This window comes from Ovis aries, chromosome 9 (genome assembly GCF_016772045.2).
Source record: "Ovis aries strain OAR_USU_Benz2616 breed Rambouillet chromosome 9, ARS-UI_Ramb_v3.0, whole genome shotgun sequence".
NCBI classification, from domain to species: Eukaryota; Metazoa; Chordata; class Mammalia; order Artiodactyla; family Bovidae; genus Ovis; species Ovis aries.
In genome coordinates, this window is record NC_056062.1 from 60,748,408 (window position 1) to 60,769,634 (window position 21,227).

The 21,227-nt window shown below is 39.4% G+C and overlaps 1 protein-coding gene across 1 annotated transcript in view; it reads left to right on the top strand.

The window, feature by feature from the left end:
- Positions 1–14,208, top strand: part of EIF3H (eukaryotic translation initiation factor 3 subunit H) — a 99,083-nt gene extending 84,875 nt beyond the window's left edge. The window contains exons 4-8 of the mRNA XM_004011773.5: positions 668–767; positions 2,009–2,158; positions 10,052–10,172; positions 12,160–12,292; positions 13,984–14,208. Coding sequence (XP_004011822.1) covers positions 668–767; positions 2,009–2,158; positions 10,052–10,172; positions 12,160–12,292; positions 13,984–14,081 — 602 coding nt within the window. The 3' untranslated portion in view covers positions 14,082–14,208. The remainder of the gene's footprint in view (positions 1–667; positions 768–2,008; positions 2,159–10,051; positions 10,173–12,159; positions 12,293–13,983) is intronic.
- The last annotated feature ends 7,019 nt before the right edge of the window (positions 14,209–21,227 follow it).

Here is a 21,227-nt window from a genome sequence, read left to right on the forward strand (position 1 = left end):
GCCGGAGCCGTTATCATGCAGCAAGTGCTAAGCTCCCTTACTCTTGGAGTGTTTAAGCAGTTAGTTTTGACAAAATTAGTTTCTCTAAAACTAAAAAGACACTTGTGATTGCACCTTGACTTTAATGGTTTTGTTTTTAGAATTTACTTTAACTAAAAAAATGTGAACAGTGATTATTCGGATAGATAAATTGTTTGCAGGGCCATTCATTTGAATTAGGGACAAAGGAAATACACAAGTGCATCCAGTGAGTTTTCATGTTTAATATTAGTATTTTTCTTTTAATTATGCAAGATATATATAAGATGTATGGAACATATGCTGTATTTAATCTTTGTCAAGATTGCTGGTTCCAGCTGAGTAGATTTGAAAATAACTGTATTTTGTATCTTATATTTATACTTTCAGGAGGAAGTTATTCTGCCTAGTATAAGTAGGATGATAGTTTTTTGCCTTTTCACTTACCGTTTGCTATATTGCTTTGAATCTGCTTCAGATTGTGCTCTGATCTTCATTTATTTTTATTTTATTCTTCATTTATGTTTATTTTGATCTTCATTTTGCCAAGATTGTACAATAATTAACAGAATGTGCTCAGAACCAGTGTCATTTGAGCACTGGTAGTGACAAGATTCTTAATAATTTCTTTCTCTTTTCTTTATTTGAGATCCCATAAAAACTGCCCAAGGGTCTCTCTCACTAAAGGCATACAGACTGACTCCTAAATTGATGGAAGTTTGTAAAGAAAAGGATTTTTCTCCCGAAGCGTAAGTGTTTGGGGGCCTATAAGGCACATGTTAAGGACTGGTGTTTTTCTTTTAAGATACTAGTTTGCCACATGTATTGAGTCCTTGGCGGTGGTGCGGTAATGCTTCTGCCATGTGGACGGTAGAAGTGTCTGCATGGCTGAGTGCCCCTTGATCTCTCCCTTTCCATGTTTAAACTGTTCTTTATGGAATGTCTCATCTGTTGTTCTCACCATGGGTGAATGCAGTTAGAATGAGAATTAATTAGCTACTGGATTTGAAGAAATGCATGATTAAATAAAAGGAGATGGGATGAGTGTTCAGCGGCTGTCAGATTGTAAGCTCTGCGTCAGAATGGTTGTGAGCCGTTTGTCTTATTTTCTGACCTCCTGTTTCATTGTGGGGGACGGGGTGTGGAAAGATTCAACATTTTAAGGGTTTAGTAAGGAGTGTGGCTTTTGGGAAATTTCATGGATGGCAGGAATGCAGAGAACTAATTATTAAAGCTGTTTTGTGATCCTGCATAATGGCACTGGGATATTTACATTAAAATTTTCTAAAATTCAGAATTCTTTAATTTTCTATTAATTATAAGAATATGTATTTCTTAATAAATTAAAGTTAGTGGCTTTGACTTCATTTGGGACAGGCAGTTCATGACTGATTTCCCATTTGGCTCCTAAAGAAATTAAGATACAAAGAATTTTAAAAGAAAAGCTAACTCATGAACATCTCCTGGGTATGGTAATTATAATTAAACTGTGAGAAGTTGCATTCTTCCTGTGTTTTCAACCATTGTGTGTGGAATAGCCTGTGAGTGTCCTGCTCATTGTTAATCTCTTTGAGTTCAGTTGGCTTTTAAAGTGAACTTTCCAAGAATGAGAGTATTTCTCTTTTCTAGCTGTTTATTTTAAATATTTTAGATATAGATTATATAGCATAATTTCTTATGACATTTGCATTTTTTAGTATGTGAAATTTCAAAGATAGCTGATTATGAAGAAAGAATTGTTTCTTTGGCTAAGAGTCTTATTTTCTGGTCTTACAGCTCCAACTCACATCATTGTCCGAATTGTTCAAATCACTCAACTTGTGCTTGAATCTGTAGATCTCTAGTTTTTCTCCCTTTTTTAAAGATTGCTAATGAAACAAAAACCCTGAAGAGGGCCTGTAATTAGGAATAATGTAAAATGTATGAAATAGTCACTTTAACACTTACTTCTGACCACCAGACTATAAAGTATTTTTAACATGCTTTGCAGATTGAAAAAGGGAAATATCACCTTTGAGCACATGTTTGAAGAAGTGCCGATTGTAATTAAAAATTCACATCTGATCAACGTTCTAATGTGGGAGCTAGAGAAGAAGTCAGCTGTAGCAGACAAACATGAATTGCTCAGTCTTGCTAGCAGGTAAGCAACCCTGTCTCATGAAAAGTACCCCCCCCCCTTTTTTTTATTTTTTTAAATCACTTTCTGCAAAAGATTTTTTAACTTAGACTTTACCTGTGAAACAAGGGGGTAAAAATGACTTAAGCATGTTGGGAGGTTCTTAAGCCATAGTAACAGCACGTAGTACTTGTCCAGCTCTGCTCAAATCCCAGGAAGAACACCATGAAAGTGAAAGTGTTAGTCTCTTAATTGTGTCGGACTCTTGGCGACCCCATGGACTGTAGCTCCCATGCTCCTCAGTCCATGGGATTCTCCAGGCAAGAATACTGTAGTGGGTAGCCATGCCCTCCTCCAGGGGATCTTCCCGACTAAGGGATTGAACCCAGGTCTCTGGCATTGCAGGCATACTCTTTACTGTTTGAGCCATGAGGGAAGCCTGGAAGAGCACCATGATTATTGATAAAGTGAGATGAGGTTTGAATACTAATTACCTCTTGTCATTGTAGCTGACAGCTCCCTTGCCGTGTCATTTTTGCTTTGAGCTGGTAAATGCCCATGGAGGAGGGGTTTTTTGATGTGGCTCGGCCTTATTTATTGTATACCGACATTAGAGGCTATGGTGTTATGTCTGGATACTTAATAATGCTTAGGAGAAAACCAGAAATGCTTGTTTGTTTTACTGTGGCACTTGCCCTTGTTCAGATGTAGACTCTGTTTAGCAGTAAACTTTCAACTTGAATTTTGAACCAAAATTAGAATTTTCTGAACCTGACACTGGTTTTTGCTTAGACAGTGGTGACATAATTTGCCCCATCCTGACTGCCTTAGCTATCTAGTTGCTAAGATACTATTTATTATATTGGTAAAATGCTGACTGAGGTGTGCCAAAACAGGGTATTTCCTTTATGGAATTAATGTTTCATTTCCCCTCATTTATTGCTTTTAACAGAAATATGAACAGAGTCAACTATATATACATAATATATAGCTCCTCCTAAATGCTCTTTAAGCTTGATGCTAGTGATTGTTCTCTGTGTTGGAAGGAAGCTATCAGTAGGTAGGTGTAGGTAAACTATGAATATGCAGTTGCTGAATGGCTGAGAAAAGCAAGGTGTGTTTTCTTAAAGCAACCAGCTTGGAACAGAAGCTCAGGTATTCATCAGATTTTTAGTTATCCCAGATAGAAGCTTTACAAAAGAATATACAGGCTTTGTGCTTCCTCAGTGTAAGACAAGTGAGGATAAACCCGGAAGCACAGTGTGCCCAGTGCTCTTGTCCACGCACCAGGATGGGTGCGGCTGTGGTTGAAGAACCACCTTCCCATTGCATGAACTCATCACAGAGACCATTAGAAAGTCTTTACGGGGGAAGGAGATGGAAACTGGATGGTAAACGGAGTGCTAAGTAATACAGCCAGGTTGTAAGGCTCATTTGGCACTAAAGAGTGTACTGTTGGACTGCAAACATACATTCATAATAGTCCTTTAATTTGTCTCTTTTAGAAGGTCATATTTTTCTTCATTGCTTTCACAAACACACTCGGCACACCTGTATTTAAAGCACTGAGCTAAGAACCTTTTTCAACATGCAAGGTTACAATTTGATGTATTAAGTATATAGTTATATAATAATTTTGAATTTACTATGTGAAAGCTTTTGCTTATATAATTTATGTCTTCACCTTTTCCCAAGCTTCCTTCATTGATCATACAAAACAAATACAGCCCTTCTCTGCTTTCCCATTACCAGTGAGCTGGTCTGCAATGTCTGTCTGTCCAGAGTAGCGTTTATAATAGCCAAGAAACTGTTCATAGTTCCCATAGCAACTAAGATCAGGACAAATATTTATTTTATTATAGTTTTTATCTTCTGTATTTTATGTGAAATAGGAAAAGGCCTTAGCTTTCCATGTGAAGCTATTTAAAACAGTAAATTGGTATTCCTTTGGGGAGAAAAAAAGAAGCAACCTTGAAGCTGTGCTTATATTAATGGACTGCTACATTGACCTGAATTGATAATACTAATTTAAAACACTGAAATAAATGTAACCTTCGTGCCTCTCAAATTTTAATTTCTAACATTAGTAGCACAATGATGTTAATCATCATTTGCCATACAAATTTTTTCTAAGAAACTGCCTCAGAAATCATTCTGAAGCAGCTCCGTAAACACTGTGCTTGGTCTTGCTTTTCACAACCCATATGTGTGTATCAGTTTTTTGATTTACCTGATACATTTGCTCTATGCTATGAATAAAACATACTACATTCCCTTTCATTGGAAAAATTCTGATTCTCAATTTTATTAGATGGAAGTTTTGGTATTTCATAACAGCCTTTATTAATTTTTTAAAATGTGTTACCCAAGCCTTCAGTTTTTCACACATGAAAAAAAATTCTGCTTTTATTTCTTCTTTAAAAAAGTAAACTAAGTGTGGGCAGCATACATGAAGGACAGTAAGGACAAACTGACACTGCAGCCGGAGCAGGCTTGTCACTGTGCGTCCTGGCTCACAGCTGCTTAAGTTCTCTGCTTCCAGTTCTTTGTTTCCTGGGCAATAAAAGAAAAGACTATATTATTGAGACTCTGAACCGTAGCTCTGTTTCAATATTCTGGTTGCACTGGTACTGAAAAGATCCCCATAAAGTTGCTCTTGGTAATGTACCTGATTCCCTGTGAACGTTATCTGTGAAACAGTTCTGTGTTATTGTTAATTCCTTTTGCCCTTCGAGACCTGAACTGTGCAGATTTTCGGGTATTTCTTGCTGGCTAGATTTCTTAAGAGCACTGTGGTAATAGAATGTTATGATATGTTCACAGTCCACATACCTGTGCTCGCGCTCTTCCACTATGACATGTACCTGTATAACACGGGATGTTAGTACTTTACAGGAAAGACAGTTTTTGGTGGTGAGGGAAGGTCTGTTCTGGTAGTACCTTTCTTGTTGCTGAAATCGGTGTGGTTAGACTCGTGGATACGAGATCTGGAAACAAATACTCAATCTTTCTCTGCAGTGGCAGTAATTCTCCTCAGTAGCTTTTTCCTGTGTCTCTACTCTCTCTTCCATCACCCAGTCAAGGATTGGGGCTGACCTTTCCCTTCTCTGAATTTCTTTGCACTTCAGGATATAAATGTCTTATATGACAAATAATCCTGTAGTGAATTTCAGTATTTCATATTTCTTGGTGCCTCAGTTCTTTCACTGGTGAACATGAGAGTTCACGGTCTCTATGAGGTCTCATCCGGTCTCTCTTTTTCTGCACCCTTTTTCCTGAGTATCTCCAGTTCCTGTCTGTGCTGGTTCTTTTCTGTTACATTTGTTGACTGGCCTTCCCCATTAAAAAAAAAAAGTTTGTTTTTTTTTAATGCTCGACTCTTGAGAAAAATTGAAAGAATGGTAAATCATACAGTAAACACGCATAAACCTTTACTTGTATACCTTTGCACCCACTCTCTTTGTAGACATAAATGGGTTCTTCCCTGAACCATTTAAAAGTAAATTACAGACCTGATACTTAACCCCTAAATACTTGAACGTGCATCTCCTAAGAATAAGTAAGGACATTTAAACTTGTTTAAGCTTCTCTCATCTTACAAGATGAAGTTCCAAAAAGAACACCTTTTGACCTTATATCAGTTTATCCATTTCCTTTCATCATTTACTTGATTTTTTCCTTTACAAACTTTTTAATAGGATTTTCTGCATGTCGCTCTCTGTATTTACTCATTTCCCACGTATCCTAAACACTCAGTGTTCCATCTGTTCTGTGATAGAGTTTTTGCTCAAGCCATACAGGATGACTTTATCACTGTATTGCTGGACCTGGTAGACTCTTAAGCATTTAATGTGTTGATAACAGCTTCTTCCTGAAATATTTTGAGTCTAGGATTCTACTACTGGCTTACTTGTCTTTCTGCACAGTTAGCCTTCCTCTGCTCATCCCTAAATATGTGTTTCTTGGGGTCTGTCTTCCTGTAAGTGATTCCTGGGGTAATCTCATCTACATCCTTGTCTGTGGCTGCCTTCGGTCAGGGCCTCATTATTTCTTTTCCTGATTACTTTCACAGTCTCTTAATTTCCTGCTTCTGACCTTTTCCCGTTTCATTGCAGTTATCTTGCTAAAACTAAAGTGTATGATCACATTACTCCTTTGCTTAGAATTTTGGCTGAGTCCCCTTTGTCCTTAGAATAGAATCCAGACTTCTAGCCCTGGCTTCCAAGAGTCTCTGCTGTGTGACTGTTTGCCTCTTCAGCTCATTGCTCCCCTTCTGCCCACATCTTGCCCTTCTTCCGCGCTTCTGATGGACTGAGGTAATTGTGGTTCTGCAGATGGGTCACACTTCTCACGCCAGTGTCTCTGAACAGGCTTCCTACACACAGTAGCTGAAGCATCCCTCCCCCTGTTGCTTGTCTTCAACTCCCATCTCCAGCTCCTTCAAAAACTCAGAATTCAACTGTCACATAATCTGATCCTATCAAACTATCTTCTATGCTTCTCTTCTATCATAGAGTCTCCCCCCACTGTGTTGTACTTCTCTCTTTGTGTTCCCTTCTCAGTAGAATGTTTTGAGTGTGACTGGGAAAGTAAGTATGTACTTAGTAATGTATGTTGAAAGAATGCATGTTAGAGGACACAGTGTTGTTAAATTTCAGAAGTTATTTGGAAAGCAGTGTAAATAATCAGTCGATCTGGACATTTGATTAGATATTGGGGAAAAAATTTTTAATCCTCATCTTGCACTATCAGCTCAAATTACAGATGAATTAAAATCAGACTATTAAGAAATTTGAAAAAAAACAAAACAAAACAAAACAGTAAATGAATACTTAATCTGATTCCAAGGAAGAAGAAATGTCTGAAAGTTAAAGGTGATTCACAAAATTATAATAAGATAAGTAGGAAATAAGATTTAATTGGCCAAAAGCACTTCATTTTTAGGTTAAGTCATTAGGCCAAGCTACTATATCAAGGTAAGGTAGGTAGTGCCAGACCTAAAATTAAAAGATTAATTTACACACATCCACAGAGACCAGATCTATGCTCTTTCTACTATTTAAGATGAAGAGTCAACGCTTTCTTTTTTTTTTTAGGTTACAGATGGAATCCATATAGAATTCGCATTTTAGCTGGATTTAGTTTTACTCATTCCCAGGATTCCCATTCTGTTTCTTCCTCAGTCTCTTTTCTCTCCTAAGTGCTGTAACCAACCATTCAGCTGCTCAGGCCAGGAAGCAGGGAGTCAGCCTTGATGCTGCGCTCAGTTCTGCCCACTTTCCTCCATGCTGACTGCCACTGGCTAGTCCATGCCACTACTGCTGCTGTCGAATACCACGGTATATTTCGTGCATGTACGTATGCAGTTTTAAAAGTAGAGGTAAAATTCACAGAAGATGAAGGCACCATTTTAACCATTTTTAAGGAACACATTTTTAATATATTTGCAGCATTGTGCAATCAATACCAATTCACTTCCCCACCCCCTTCCAGTCACTTGTTGCTTTCTGTCTCTGTGGATTTGCCTCTTCTGGACATTTCATATAAATAGAACCATATTATAAGTAGCCTTTTGTGTCTGGTTTCTTTCACTTAGTGTAATGCCTTTAAGTTTCATTCATGGATCAATACTTTATTCTCTTTATCATGCAGTGGTATTCCATTATATGGATGTATCACAATTTATTTATCCTTTTCTTGTTCCCACTTTCTGGCTGTTTTGAATAATGCAGGTATTAATATACACATGTGAGTTTTTGTACGAGCATGATTTTTCAGTTCTTTTGATTGTGTGTGTGTATATCACACACACACACCTAGGAATAGAATTGCTGAGTCATATGATAACTTTGCGTTTAACTCTTTGAGGTACCACCAAACTGATTTCCATAGTGGCAGCACCGTTTTACATTCTCACCACAAACGGATGAGCGTTTTAATTTTTCTTCATCCTTTCCAGCACTTCCATCACTTCAGTTCAGTCGCTCAGTCCTGTCCAGCTCTTCATGACCGCATGGACTACAGCACACCAGGCCTCCCTATCCATCACCAACTCCCGGAGTTTACTCAAACTCATGTCCATTAAGTTGGTGATGCCATCCAACCATCTCATCCTCTCTTGTCCCCTTCTTCTCCCACCTTCAATCTTTCCCAGCATCAGGGTCTTTTCCAATGAGTCAGTTCTTTGCATCAGGTGGCCAAAGTATTGGAATTTTAGCTTCAGCATCAGTCCTTCCAATGAATATTCAGGACTGATTTCCTTTAGGATGGACTGGTTAGATCTCCTTGCAGTCCAAGAGACTCTCAAGAGTCTTCTCCAACACTATAGTTCAAAAGCATCAGTTCTTCAGCGCTCAACTTTCTTTATAGTCCAACTCTCACATCCATACATGACTACTAGAAAAACCAAAGCTTTGACTAGATGGGCCTTTGTTGGCAAAGTAATGTCTCTGCTTTTTATATGCTGTCTAGGTTGGTCATAACTTTTCTTCCAAGGAGCAAGCATCTTTTAATTTCATGGCTGCAGTCACCATCTGCAGTGATTTTGAGGCCCAAAAAAATAGTCTGTCACTGTTTCCTTTGTTTCCCCATCTATTTGCCTTGAAGTGATGGGACCAGATGCCATGATCTTGGTTTTCTGACTCTTTATCATTTTCTGGTTTCTACTCTCCAGTGTAGTCTCTGTATAGCAGCCAGGGTGGTCATTTTAAAATTTAAGGCAAAACATGTCACCAGGGCACCATTCATGTTAGAGTCACAGGGTCTCATTCACACTATGTTTTTGGAGTGTTGCATGGACAGCCAACAGTTCCTCATATGTGCTTGTCTGGCCTCCCTAACCTGTCTCTGTGTTCCTCCCATGCCAGGCCCCCATATTTTAAAATCTGTCTAGTTGTTGCCCATCTCAGGCCTTCAGCACTTGTGCTTTCTTCCACCTAGAATACTTTTTGCATGGCTGATGCCTTCTAATCCTTTGCTTTCAGCCTGTCATCTTTTAAAAGAAATATTCTGACCATACTGTGTAAGTGTCTATCTCATCTCTTCCCTTCTTCCTGTCAACTGTAAGCTAGTGAAGACCAAGACTAGGAACGTCTCACTCATTGTTGTCTCCTTATTTGTTAACAACACTGAGGCTGGAACATAATAGTAATTTAGTAAATAGTCTTTTGGAATGAATGAATGAATCTTGTTTGTCAGCTAGTTATTTTTAGATTACATCTCTGTGTAGAGGGCCTTACCATGGTAGGAGATGGTTGCAGGAGGAAATCAGTGAATATGATGGGCACTGTATAAACTGTTAGCATCACTTTATAAGATTTTGGTAAGTAAGCTACAGTCGAAATTTCTGGAGAAGAAAAGATGAAAAATGACTATATTTCAGATTCTAGGAAGGATAGAGGGAAAGGAGCCCTCTTCATTTGGCCTTGCAGAATAATGCTTTTGTTACTCTTTCAGAATCAGCTAGGTAGAGAAATCACGTGCCAGAAGTCTCAAGTCTCTTTGCCTGGTTCTTCCTTTCTGTGACTTCTGATCCGAATATCTGGAGCACAGTTTGGGAGGGCCATGGTGGGGTTAAGGAAGTGCATTCAGGAGTACTGAGCTTAGGTTAAACTTGGTTGTTCCAAAAGTACACATTTTAGATAACCCGCTGCTGCTACGTTTTAACTGCTTACTGCTCTGACGTGTGTATGCTCTGACAGTAAGAAACTGAGCTATTTCAAATACCGTTGTAGTTATAGTTGTGGGTTTGATACAAAAAGTTTAATAACATGCTGACTCACATTCTTGCCTCCGCCTTGCTTTCTTGTATGTGGGTGCTTTTTTTTTTTTTTAAGCAAATGGCAGATCGCATTAGAGCAGTGGCCGAGCTTTAACTTTAAAAGTTCGACATGTCAGTATCTGTACTTTATATTTCAGCAATCACTTGGGGAAGACACTCCAGCTGCTGATGGACAGAGTGGATGAAATGAGCCAAGATATAGTTAAATATAACACATACATGAGGAACACGAGTAAACAGCAGCAGCAGAAACATCAGGTTGGTATTTGGGAAAATTCAGCTAACATAGAATTCATTTCTAAGTGTGATGCTTGAAGAGTCATCTTCAAAATGACCTAAATTAATAAATCATTGACTATTAGCTGGGAACTCTGTATCATATTTTAAAAGATTATTCTTTATATAGTATGTTCCTAATAGATTATTTGCAAGTTGTACTTAAAAATACCTGTCTTGAAGAGAGCTAATATTTTAAGCTCAGATGGTAATGCCAAGGTTATGCAAATAAGGGCAACATTTATTGAGAAAATCAGGCAGAGAGATTTTGGAGGGTCACAGCTCATTTCTTTAGTAACAATTAGGTCTGCTAGTGGCTTATTGCAGTACAGTTAGCAATCTTCAGTTCAGTTAAAAAACTGAGCAATTGTGATTAAGAGCAGGCAATTTTGATAGGAAATAATAGACCAACTGCTGTGAAATAGATAGTATAACACAGAAAAAACCCTAGGATTACCTGGATGTTCTCATATGCACATCCATAGTGCTCTGGCCAATCATACTTTTCTTTGTCAGTGTTGCCTGAAGGCCGCATGATTGATTCTCACAGTTTGTGGAATACTGTTTTGGACTATATTGCTCCAGAATATTCTTAGCATTCGGTTCATAGATAGTTGATTCCAGGATGTATATCCATGCGAGTGTTTGACTAGTGTGTTCATTACAATGTACTTTAGGTGTTGGTAACTATAGAATTCTAAGCGCAACTAAGTGGTTCTGAGAGTATTTTATTTAAAAATTTCAGTGTTCATATATTTACTGAAATTTAAAATACATTGTTTCAGCATACATAAAATTTTAAAAAGCACATATATGTCTATAAAATACGTTTGTTTTTTTTTTAACTGAAAAGATGGTGATGAAGATGGTAATGGTGAATGTCTCTGGGGAGAGTAAAACCATTTTGATCCTTTCTCCTACTGGCCCTTCCTATAGTCCAGGCTCCACTGGAAGATCAAGTTGTGAGAATCTGTCACCAATGAGACAGTTGATTCTGGGAACCAATTTTAAGAGAGTTTTTTTTTTTTTTTAATTCTGTCATAAATTTTTACACTTGACATTTGTTCTTAGCACCATTCATAACCCTTTTTAGATTTGTCTAACTTCTATTCTCATGCCTCATACTAAATAGAAATCTTCTCCAGGCAAGTTACTTCCCTTCTTTAGGAACCTAAGAACTTAAAATTTTTACCAGCCTACCCTGGTTTGCCATTGCCTGACCACCTAAGGCTGTGCATGGACTTACTCCATTTGCTGTTTTAAGCAGCATGTTGATTGTAATTAGAAATGTAAGTTTATAGTTGGTCTATATCTTTATATATACTCCCTCGTTTTCTGCGTTAAATCATAGAATCCAGAGTTTGAAAGTTTTTGAAGTGTTATCTGAGTTAATATTCATTCTCAGCTGTGGTGCTAAAACACAGATGATTATCTGTTGTTAAGAATAATAATAGTATTTACTATTATAATAATAGTATGTTGTTATAGTGATGTTATAATAGTAACATCATCAGTATTTTTGTTCTTTTGGTCAATAGAGATAAAGTTGAAAAACTTCTACACTGTGGTATTTCATTACGTAGTTCTGTAAGTTAGGATGAATCGTACTTGTGCTGTTATTACCCTGTTGTCATAAATGGTCAAGTTCCTCCCTTTTTGCTCACTCATCTTGAGCTTCTTTGCCTTTGAAGCCCCCTCACATAACCAGCTTTGCTTTTCCAAATCATTAGTTAGATTAGACCCTTAGAACTCAGAATGACACTAGAGTTTATAACAAAGTTTTCTTTGACCGTCGCGACCATCGCCATATTTAACCTTTTAGAGGCAAGGATTAGAAAGCGTTGCGTTTATAAAACCAAGATTGGAATTCAAAGCAGTGGGATTTTTGCTGATCGCATAAGTGAGGGAGGTGTTATTTTTCTCTTCGGGTAGAGAATAGTAACCCAGCCGTCCCCCGTCTGAATTTTAGTATCAGCAGCGTCGCCAGCAGGAGAACATGCAGCGGCAGAGCCGAGGAGAACCCCCGCTCCCTGAGGAGGATCTGTCCAAACTCTTCAAACCGCACCAGCCCCCTGCCAGGATGGATTCTCTGCTCATTGCAGGTAGTGCTGGCCCGTGCAGAGCATGGCTGGTTTTCTTTATTCTTTAGGAAGCAGAAGACGGTGGGAGGTTCACTAACAGTAAGATAGTGTATTTAAAATGGTGGAATGATGAACTTGAATCTGGCACCTGTAATTTCTGAAATTTAAGAATTTGTCAGTCTTTGTTATTTCTAAGGTCCTTTCAGTGCTCCCCTCGGTGAGGTGGGATTATATAAACTTTCTAAAATGAGAAAGTTTTTATTGTGGATCATCTAACATGGAAACCAAGAAAAAGTGCTTATTGTCCCATAATGGAAAAGCCCATTTAGCTGGAACCCCTTTCTTTTGGTGCCGTGGCCTGATTGAGCCTGGCCTGACTGTGGGTGCCTGAAATGAACTGTAGTTTTGACTCGAAGAAGCGTCTCCCTTACTGTGACTCGTCTTGTAGCAACATGAGTGTAACTCTGGATGGAGTTTCTCCGGGGATACCTAACATTTAACACTGCCTTAAGGTAGTGGAGGCCTTGTGTCCTGTGCTAGGACCTGATGTTGAATGTATAACATTCATGCTCTTACTTAGCTGTATAACTTGTTTGTGTGTAAATGTGGTTGAATACTGTTTGTTTCAGTCAGCCAGTTGTCCAAGAGATTTGTTAGTGTGAAAATCCTACTCACAGAAAAGCTGATCCTCTACAGTTTCTCATTTCTGTTGACATATTTTAGAGCAGGAGGAAATTCCAAATTCCTTAAAGCTTCCTGGTACACGTATAAATTAAATTTGGAAAACTGAGACACATTTCTTACCTAAGGTCCAGTTTAAGCGAAATTGTATTTCTTACGCTTCTAAGAAATGTGTGACTGTCGCATCAGATCAGATCACTCATTTGAGGGCTCGGGGCAGTAATGGAGCCCTCCCCTCACGTGGTCTCCCCGCTCTGGCTCTGTCTTGGCTCTGGGGTTGCAGCAGGAGGCTGTTAATATTTCCAGAGCATGGACTGAAAACTCCTGTAGTTGTTAACATCTGGGGCAGGGGGATCTGGTCAGTTTACCGTGCGTTGATCGGTGTCTCCTTTCTACCTGACTGAGAAGAGCTAGTGCTGTTTTCTCACTTCTCTTAGTTACAGTGTTGGTCTGATCTGCACTGTCAGTACATTTTGATTGACAACTAACATGTGCTAGTAACTGCTGATTATCTTTTAAAAAGTTGTCATTTTTCTTCATTCTCCATGTAACCGAGAATGGAAGATAGCTTATCTTCAAAACAACTGACATTGTTTATTATCCCTTATGAGTGAATAGAATTCTTAACTCTTTTAAAACAATTTTTATTGATGTATAGTTTCTGTACAATATTATGTAAGTAACAGGTGTGCAATCTAGTGATTCAGTTTTTTTTTAAGTTTATACTCCATTTGTAGTGATTATAAAATATTGGCTATATCCCTGTGTTGTGTAGCCTTGTAGCTTATTTTATACCTAATAGTTTGTACCTCTTATTCCCTTACCTCTGTGTTACTGCTCCCTTCTTCCCTCTCTCCACTGGTAGTGCGTTATCTATATCTTTGAGTCTGCTTCTTTTTTGTTACTGATTCAAAACATAATAAAATTCCGATGATTCTGTATTATGCTGAGTTTATCATGTGACTAGTATTCTAGGTCATTTTGCAGTTTGTGGAACATTATGACTCTTTCTCCCTTTCCTGAATGCACAGGCCAGATTAACACTTACTGCCAGAACATCAAGGAGTTCACTGCCCAGAACTTAGGCAAGCTCTTCATGGCCCAGGCTCTTCAAGAATACAACAACTAAGAAGAGGAAATTTCCAGAAAAAGAAGTTAACATAGACTCTTAAGATCACACTGGGGCAACTCCTAGAAGAAGCACATTTGAATATTGGAAAGCCTTTCTAGCAATTAATAAAATAAAAATAAACCAATCTTGACTGTTTGCTCATTTGGTTTTAGACAATATGTATGTGTGTGTGTGTGTATATATATATATATATATATATATATATGTATTATATTAAGCTTCTTATTTTTGTTTTGCTCTCACCTATGTATTTCCGAAGATAAAGCAGGCCCGACCAAAAGTTTCACCAGTTCACACCTACAGGCTTCATCACATTTGTTACCTTTTCGGTGCCACATTTCAACCGCCCAGCCCAGTGCTGCTTGTCCTGACTCCTGCCCTGGAGGCCCTGGCACCTACTGTGAATTCTCGGACTTCTTTGCTTGCCAGCGGGCGCACCTGGAGCCCAGGCTTCCTGCTCCTGCCCTGGCACCCCTTGTTCTCAGGCCTGGGATCGCTTGGTGTACTCCTGATGGCTGGCTTTTCATTTCTTCAGATGATGGTTGGCCAGTCCCCATGCTTATAGGCCGTTCACTGGGGACAGGAATTTTTTTAAAAAATCATTTTGCTAAAGGACCATGTTTTGTGTGAAAATGAAATTCATTCTGTGTGTGTGTGTTTGAATTGAGGACTTCATGTTTATTTTTTTATACCATGAAATGTATTAATAATTCTGCTAATAGCAAGTTTTATGAGTGAAGAAAGAGGAATTGAGAAATAAGTACTACATTAGGAAGGAAAGGACTGTTGTAATAATTTTTCGTTTGAAAGAAAATTTTAAAAAATCCTGCCATTTGTATACCACAATCAGTGAGTCACCAAGATGGTGGAGGTATGCCTGTGAGACTCTTGCTGTGATTTTCCCTTTGAAGACATGGCCTCTAGAAAGATAGTCAAAAGGAATGGGTAACAGATAAGAAGGGACATTTTTTTTTTTTTTTTTGCAACACTATTTTGGAGGCAGCACTGGGACCCTGGGATCAATCAGCTGGGTTCCACCCTGGCTCTTTTCCCTTTAGTGTGTCCTTAGGCAGATTGGCCACTTGATACAAAGAGCTGACTCATTGGAAAAGGCCCTGATGCTGGGAAAGACTGAAGGCAAAAGGAGAAAACGGCGGCAGAGGATGAGATGGTTGGATGGCATCACCAACTCAATGAACATGAGTTTGAACAAACTCCGGGAGGTGGTGAAAGACAGGGAAGCCTGCAGTCCATGGGGTTGCAAAGAGTTGGATACTGCCTAGTGACAGGTTGTGCCTGACTCTGCTTGTCCAGAGGAGATGAGAGGAGGAGGCAGGTGTGTTACTTGTAGAGTGGTGTGAGCACCGGTAGATTTGTAGGGGGCCATGGTGGGTGCGGAGCAGCCTGAGTGGGAGCTTTGACAAGGCTGTGCTCCGCGGCTCTCCACTGAGGATATTGGTTTTTGCTCACATGTAATTTGTTTTCCTAGGATAAATTCCTAGAAGCAGACTTACTGGTCAGAGGGTATATACAATTCTGAGGCTTTTTATTTCCATGTTACCTTCAGGAACATTATACTGCTTTTCAGTCCCTCCATGGTGATTCCTTATTTGAGTGAGCATGTATTTGAATTTGACTGTTAGGCAGAGGGGATTATTGATAGAGCCAGTCCCTGCCTTTGTGGATGGTAGACTGTTGGTTCATTTCCCGAATTCTTGTTGCCTAGATTTAGAATTTCCTTGTGAATAAAAGCGAAGCGGCCTTAAAGTATCAGAGAGCAAACTAAAAAGAAGGAAAGCTGGTTCAAACATAGTCTTATGTAATGTTTCCCTTGTGGCGTATGGTTAACGGATTCATTCATTCATTATTGTATTTTTTAAAGATGGGAATCTTTCTGAAGTTCTGTATGACTATTTAGGTGCCCATAACTCAGTAATATGTGAGCATAGACTTAACAGGAGATTTCAGTAGTTTTTGAGTTAGGAATTACTGTAGTGGGAAAAACTGTTTAGGAAAACATGTCAATGGAAATTAAATCTCCACAGTATGTAGTGTTAGGGAATAGCTTCTGTTCAGCATTTGACTTGAGTGCTATATTCTGACATTTTTCAGGAACAAATACATGTGGTTCATCGTCTATAAATATTTGCAGTTTCTTCAAGTTGAAATGAGAAAAGCTCATAAACTGAGTACCGGGTCTAAATCATTTACTTACCCAAGAACAAAAAAGAACAGAAAAAGCTAGCATGTTAATCAATGGAAAATTAAATGTTATAAGCCAAGAAAAGCAAAAGCTGTTTGATATTAACCCCATAATCATAGATAATGTTTCATAAGGCTTTAGAAAAAGTGGCGTTTTTCTTAAAAAATGCCTAAGAGAATGAATCTTTTAGCCTGCCCAAAATACCTTGTTCTTTTTAAATGGGGGTAAAACTAAAAGAACTTTCGTCTTCGTTTTTTGAAGCTCGGAAATGGAGATGTGGTTATCTAATGTTAACCTCATTAATGGAGCTCATGTACAGTAATTTCTCATGTACAACATCTAAATATTTAAATTTTAGTGTCTTCTAAAATGTTACTACACTATTCACAGTATGTTTTTATAACATTCTTTGGAAAACCTATGTCAACTTTACTTTCAGACCATGCTGGCATTAAACTCTGGTGTGGATATGAGAATGTCATGAAAGAATTTTTTACTTAAGCTGTAAATTCCATCTTACAGTAAACATTTCTCATTCAAATTAAATATGAATATACCATTCATCAGTTTTCTCATTAGGCATCTTTTTCTACCATAATTCTATCAGAGATGGGGCTGATAATACTCAAATTGGGTCAAGATGAGGCTTCCCTGGTGGCTCAGCTGGTAAAGAATCCACCTGCAATGTGGGAGACCTGGGTTTGATCTCTGAGTTTGGAAGATCCCCTGGAGAAGAGAACGGCTACCCACTCCAGTATTCTGGCTTGGAGAATTCTATGGACTGTATAGTTCGTGGGCTTCCCTGATAACTCAGTTGGTAAAAGAATCCACCTGCAATGAAGAAGACCCCAGTTCGATTCCTGGGTCAGGAATATCCACTGGGGAAAGGATAAGCTATTCATTCCAGTATTCCTGGGCTTCCCTTGTGGTTCAGGTGATAATCTGCCTGCAATGCGGGAGACCTGGATTCGATCCCTGGGTTATGAGGATGCCCTGGAGAAGGGAAAGGCTACCCACTCCAGTATTCTGGCCTGGAGAATTCCATGGACTACATTCCGTAGGGTTGCAAAGAGTCAGACATGGACTGTGTGACTTTTTAACTTTTCAAATGGTTGCTAGGGCTTATTTTAGTAAATAACTTAAGTGTCCATCTATAGAGGGCGTGACTAAGTCATCTTTGCGAGCAGAGGATTCCTTCTTTATTTGACATGTATGGAAGGGGTGGTTAATAGGTACATAATGAAGGGGAGGCTAAAGATCTGAGTCTGTCAGTATTAATAAAGACAGGAAAAGCAATGAATGGTTTCTGCTTCCTGTAGCCTGAGAATGTGCTGTGGAGAAGTTCGAATCTACTTATCTGGCAGTGACTCCCAGACTGGAGTGAGCCTCTTCAGACCAATTGGGACAGGGATTGATGTGGCCCGTTGAGGTAGAAAAGGAGGCCTGGGGAGCCAGAGCTGTTGGGAAATTGCTGATTGTGGAAGCAAACAGGTGTGGCCTAATACCCGTTGCCTTGAGCTTTCTTATTACATAGATGCATACTCCCTATGTGGGTGTATGCCAAGTCACTTCAGTTGTGTCTGACTCTTTGTGACCATATGGACTGTTTCCCACCAGGCTCCTCTGTCCATGGGATTCTCCAGGCAAGAATACAGGAGTGGATTGCCATGCCCTCCTCCAGGGGGTCTTCCCGACCCAGGGATCAAACCCAGGTCCCTTAAGTCTCCTGCATTAGCAAGCGGGTTCTTTACCACTAGCGGCACCTGGGAAGTCCCCAGACGCATCGTAAGCCTGCTTCGCTCTGCAGTGTAACCCACGATGGCTATACTGAAACCTCATCATCATTTTAGGAATACAGTCCCTCTATGTGGAATGGTTTCAAAGAGCCTCCACCCCTAACTTGCAGAGTTTGGGCCTTTCTATGGGGATTTGGTCTGTCCCAGATAATTCTTTAAATACCTACATCCTCCTTGTTCTCAGAGGCTGTTAAGCTGTCACATGAACTCATGTGATCAGTTTAATAGAACTGCCAATTTGATTTGATGGGCTTGATTTTGAAGTCAATTGCCTTTTTTTTTTTTTTTTTACAACTATGAGGTAGGCAGCCCATTTTCAATTTTTTCATTAAATCAATGGCCAGCAGACTGCCAAAGACTGGGTGCAGCCTCAGAACCTCACTAACTTAAGTACTGCAAGGAACCTTTGTGAGTTGAGGGGATGGCAGTGGGATGCTGAATCCATGCTTACTCTAGGACTTGTACTCCATCAGCTCAGTTGCTCAGTCGTGTCCAGCTCTTAGCGAACCCATGGACTTGAACTAGATGCAACCTATGAACAGATAAAGTGTCTTTCCATGTGCCTTCTCCCCTACCAACCCTCTAATTCCCCTGTATAAAGAAATTGTAGTACACGGATGCTGTACTGTGAAGAAAGGTAAAAATGATTTTTCTCTTGTTTTAATCCAAAAATTGCTGTTTTTACATTTGGACAAAGGTAAAGGGCCGCTTCATCAGACCCTTAACAATGCAGGGTGTCCGATTTCCAAGAGGCCTTCTTTACAGTTGATTGCAGTAGGAAAATATTCTTATTGCTTCTAGCATTTGTGTCAACCTCAAGGCATAAACCCAGATGTCACTTTTATTTCCTTCAGTGATATTTTTTTTCATTGACCCTTTTCCAGGGCGCAGCCATTTCTGGCATCTTCCATCTTCCTTTGTAGACCTGAAGGCAAAGGATTTGTTTAACTTTCAGCAGTGTTTACTGCTCCTGACGGTAAATGGTCCTTGCCTTTTCTTCTTGGGCCGGAGTCGTCGTCTTGCCAACGTTTTACTTTGTATGTATTGGAAACTGTTCTTATTTTGTCAGATCCCCTGAGTAATCTCTCCCCACCTTTGTTTATCTTGTCATTTGGCTTTCACTTTCTTAACCCATTCCTAAACTCAATCTGCTTGTAATTCTTTGATTTTGATTTTTGCCCTTCTCTGTTTTAAGGCTTTTAAAATTGCACTTCATTCTTAAAGATTTTAATTTTTTTTTTCCCCTGATGGAATCATGCATCTCTGAATGTCATAATTCTCCAGTCGGGCAAGTGTCCCAGTAACCTCATCTCCTAGATCAAAATGGTGAGGGTCTATTTTTCTCGTCGATTTGTGCAGCCACCATTACTGCTAATGAAAGGTCTTCATGTGCATTAAGGGGAAACTAGGCCTCTAACGAGATACAGAGAGAATTGCAGCTGATGATTCCCACTTCTTGCCCACTGTACTATAACACAAATGCACTCTCAGGAGGCAGTGGGCTTGAGAAATACGAAAATGCATGTGCTCCTACACAAGATGCCTAGTCTGGTCTTAATCGTTGGGTGGTGGTGTTTGGCTTCTGGTCCCTCTGATACTCTATGCCTGCCTGTCTGGAGGCGAAAGCTCCAGACACGTGGAAAAGAAAGTGAATAGACTAATGACATTGCATTAGAAACAGCTTTTAAAACAATTTCTTACATTAATAAATTGTTTTACAGTTTGCAAAGTACTTGTTCGTGTGTTTTCTCATTTAGGATAGGAAAGGTGTACAAATGTGTTACGAAGCCAATGTATCTGGTACTTGGTAGTTTTTGCTCAGGGATGATGAAATCGAGCTTGAAAAAGGTATGATTAGTTAAAGCTCACATACTCCTAGGTGGCAGGACCAAGACTGGAGCTCAGGTCTTAAGCTCTCTCGTGAGTACTTGGCACAACCTCTTTGCTCAACACAACACTAGGAAAATCGTTTTCAACGCACACAGCTTCCCGCTTGTATGATATCTTCACTTCTGCTGCGGTAAGCCATTCTCTCCCCTTCTTCCACCAATTTTGGGGAACTGTTTCCCCCTAATTTATCCCACCCCCTAAATTCGTAGGATCCCACTGGTGAACCCCCCACATCCTTATAATTAGACCAGGGTGGACACCTCATCCAATTAGTGATCCTTTTCTGGTACATAGTAACAGATGAAAGGATTCTAATGTCCATTTGGGCTCATTTCTTCACAAGACTATCTAACCTCTTGTTAAACATTTTGTAGTATAGGTTACAAAATGGTGAGTAGCAGAGAGGAGCTTAGGAGGCAGAAGCAGAAAGGTACAAAGGTGGGAAAGAGCTTCCAAGTTCCTAACACTTGGATTTTCTATTTCCAGTCCTTTTCTGAAGCCTGTTTGTATTCCTGCCCTTGGGTCTTAGAAAAACACTTTTGAATCTTCTTAATAACACTGCCTTTTTTCCCTCTTCAAATTTGAGTTGGTTTCTGTTCCTTTTAACCTCAAAATACCTAATCCAACTCGTGTATATACCAAGGCTTATTTGCTATTAGGTCTTAGTGGGTTTGAGAATGCCTTGCAAGGTAATAGAGGAATCAAAGTTCTTTTGCAGATACATTAATAATATTCTAGAACAGGAGGGAACCCAGCCTGAGCTGTTGGCCACCTCACACACTCTTATTTACTGATGAGGAGACAGGCTCCAAGAGCTTTAAATACTGTTTCCAAAATAGCCTAGATCATTCATTCTTCTCTTGTATTATTCTGTGTCTTGACATTTTTAAAAGAGCTTGAGTGTTACGTGTTGTCCCTTCGTGTTCCCACCTTGCTGTTTGTGAGATGCTCTCTGATGCCCCGTGGAGTTTAGGTGTGTCCTCTGAAGCATTTGGAGCACTATGGTCACACATTCTTGAGAAAGAGCAAGATGTTAGGGGCTAATTCACAACCTTTGATAACTATCTCTCCCCCAACCTGACTGTTCCAGCTCGGAAGAGGATGGCAGAGGTGAGCTTTTGCCGCTTTGCTGGAGATGAGCGGTGTAAACAGGTGGCTGGGGATTCTAAATTTGGTCTGAAATGAAAACACTTCAAGCAAACAAAATTAAGTTAGATTCTTTTGACAGTGAAATATTTCTTTAGAGATGCAGAC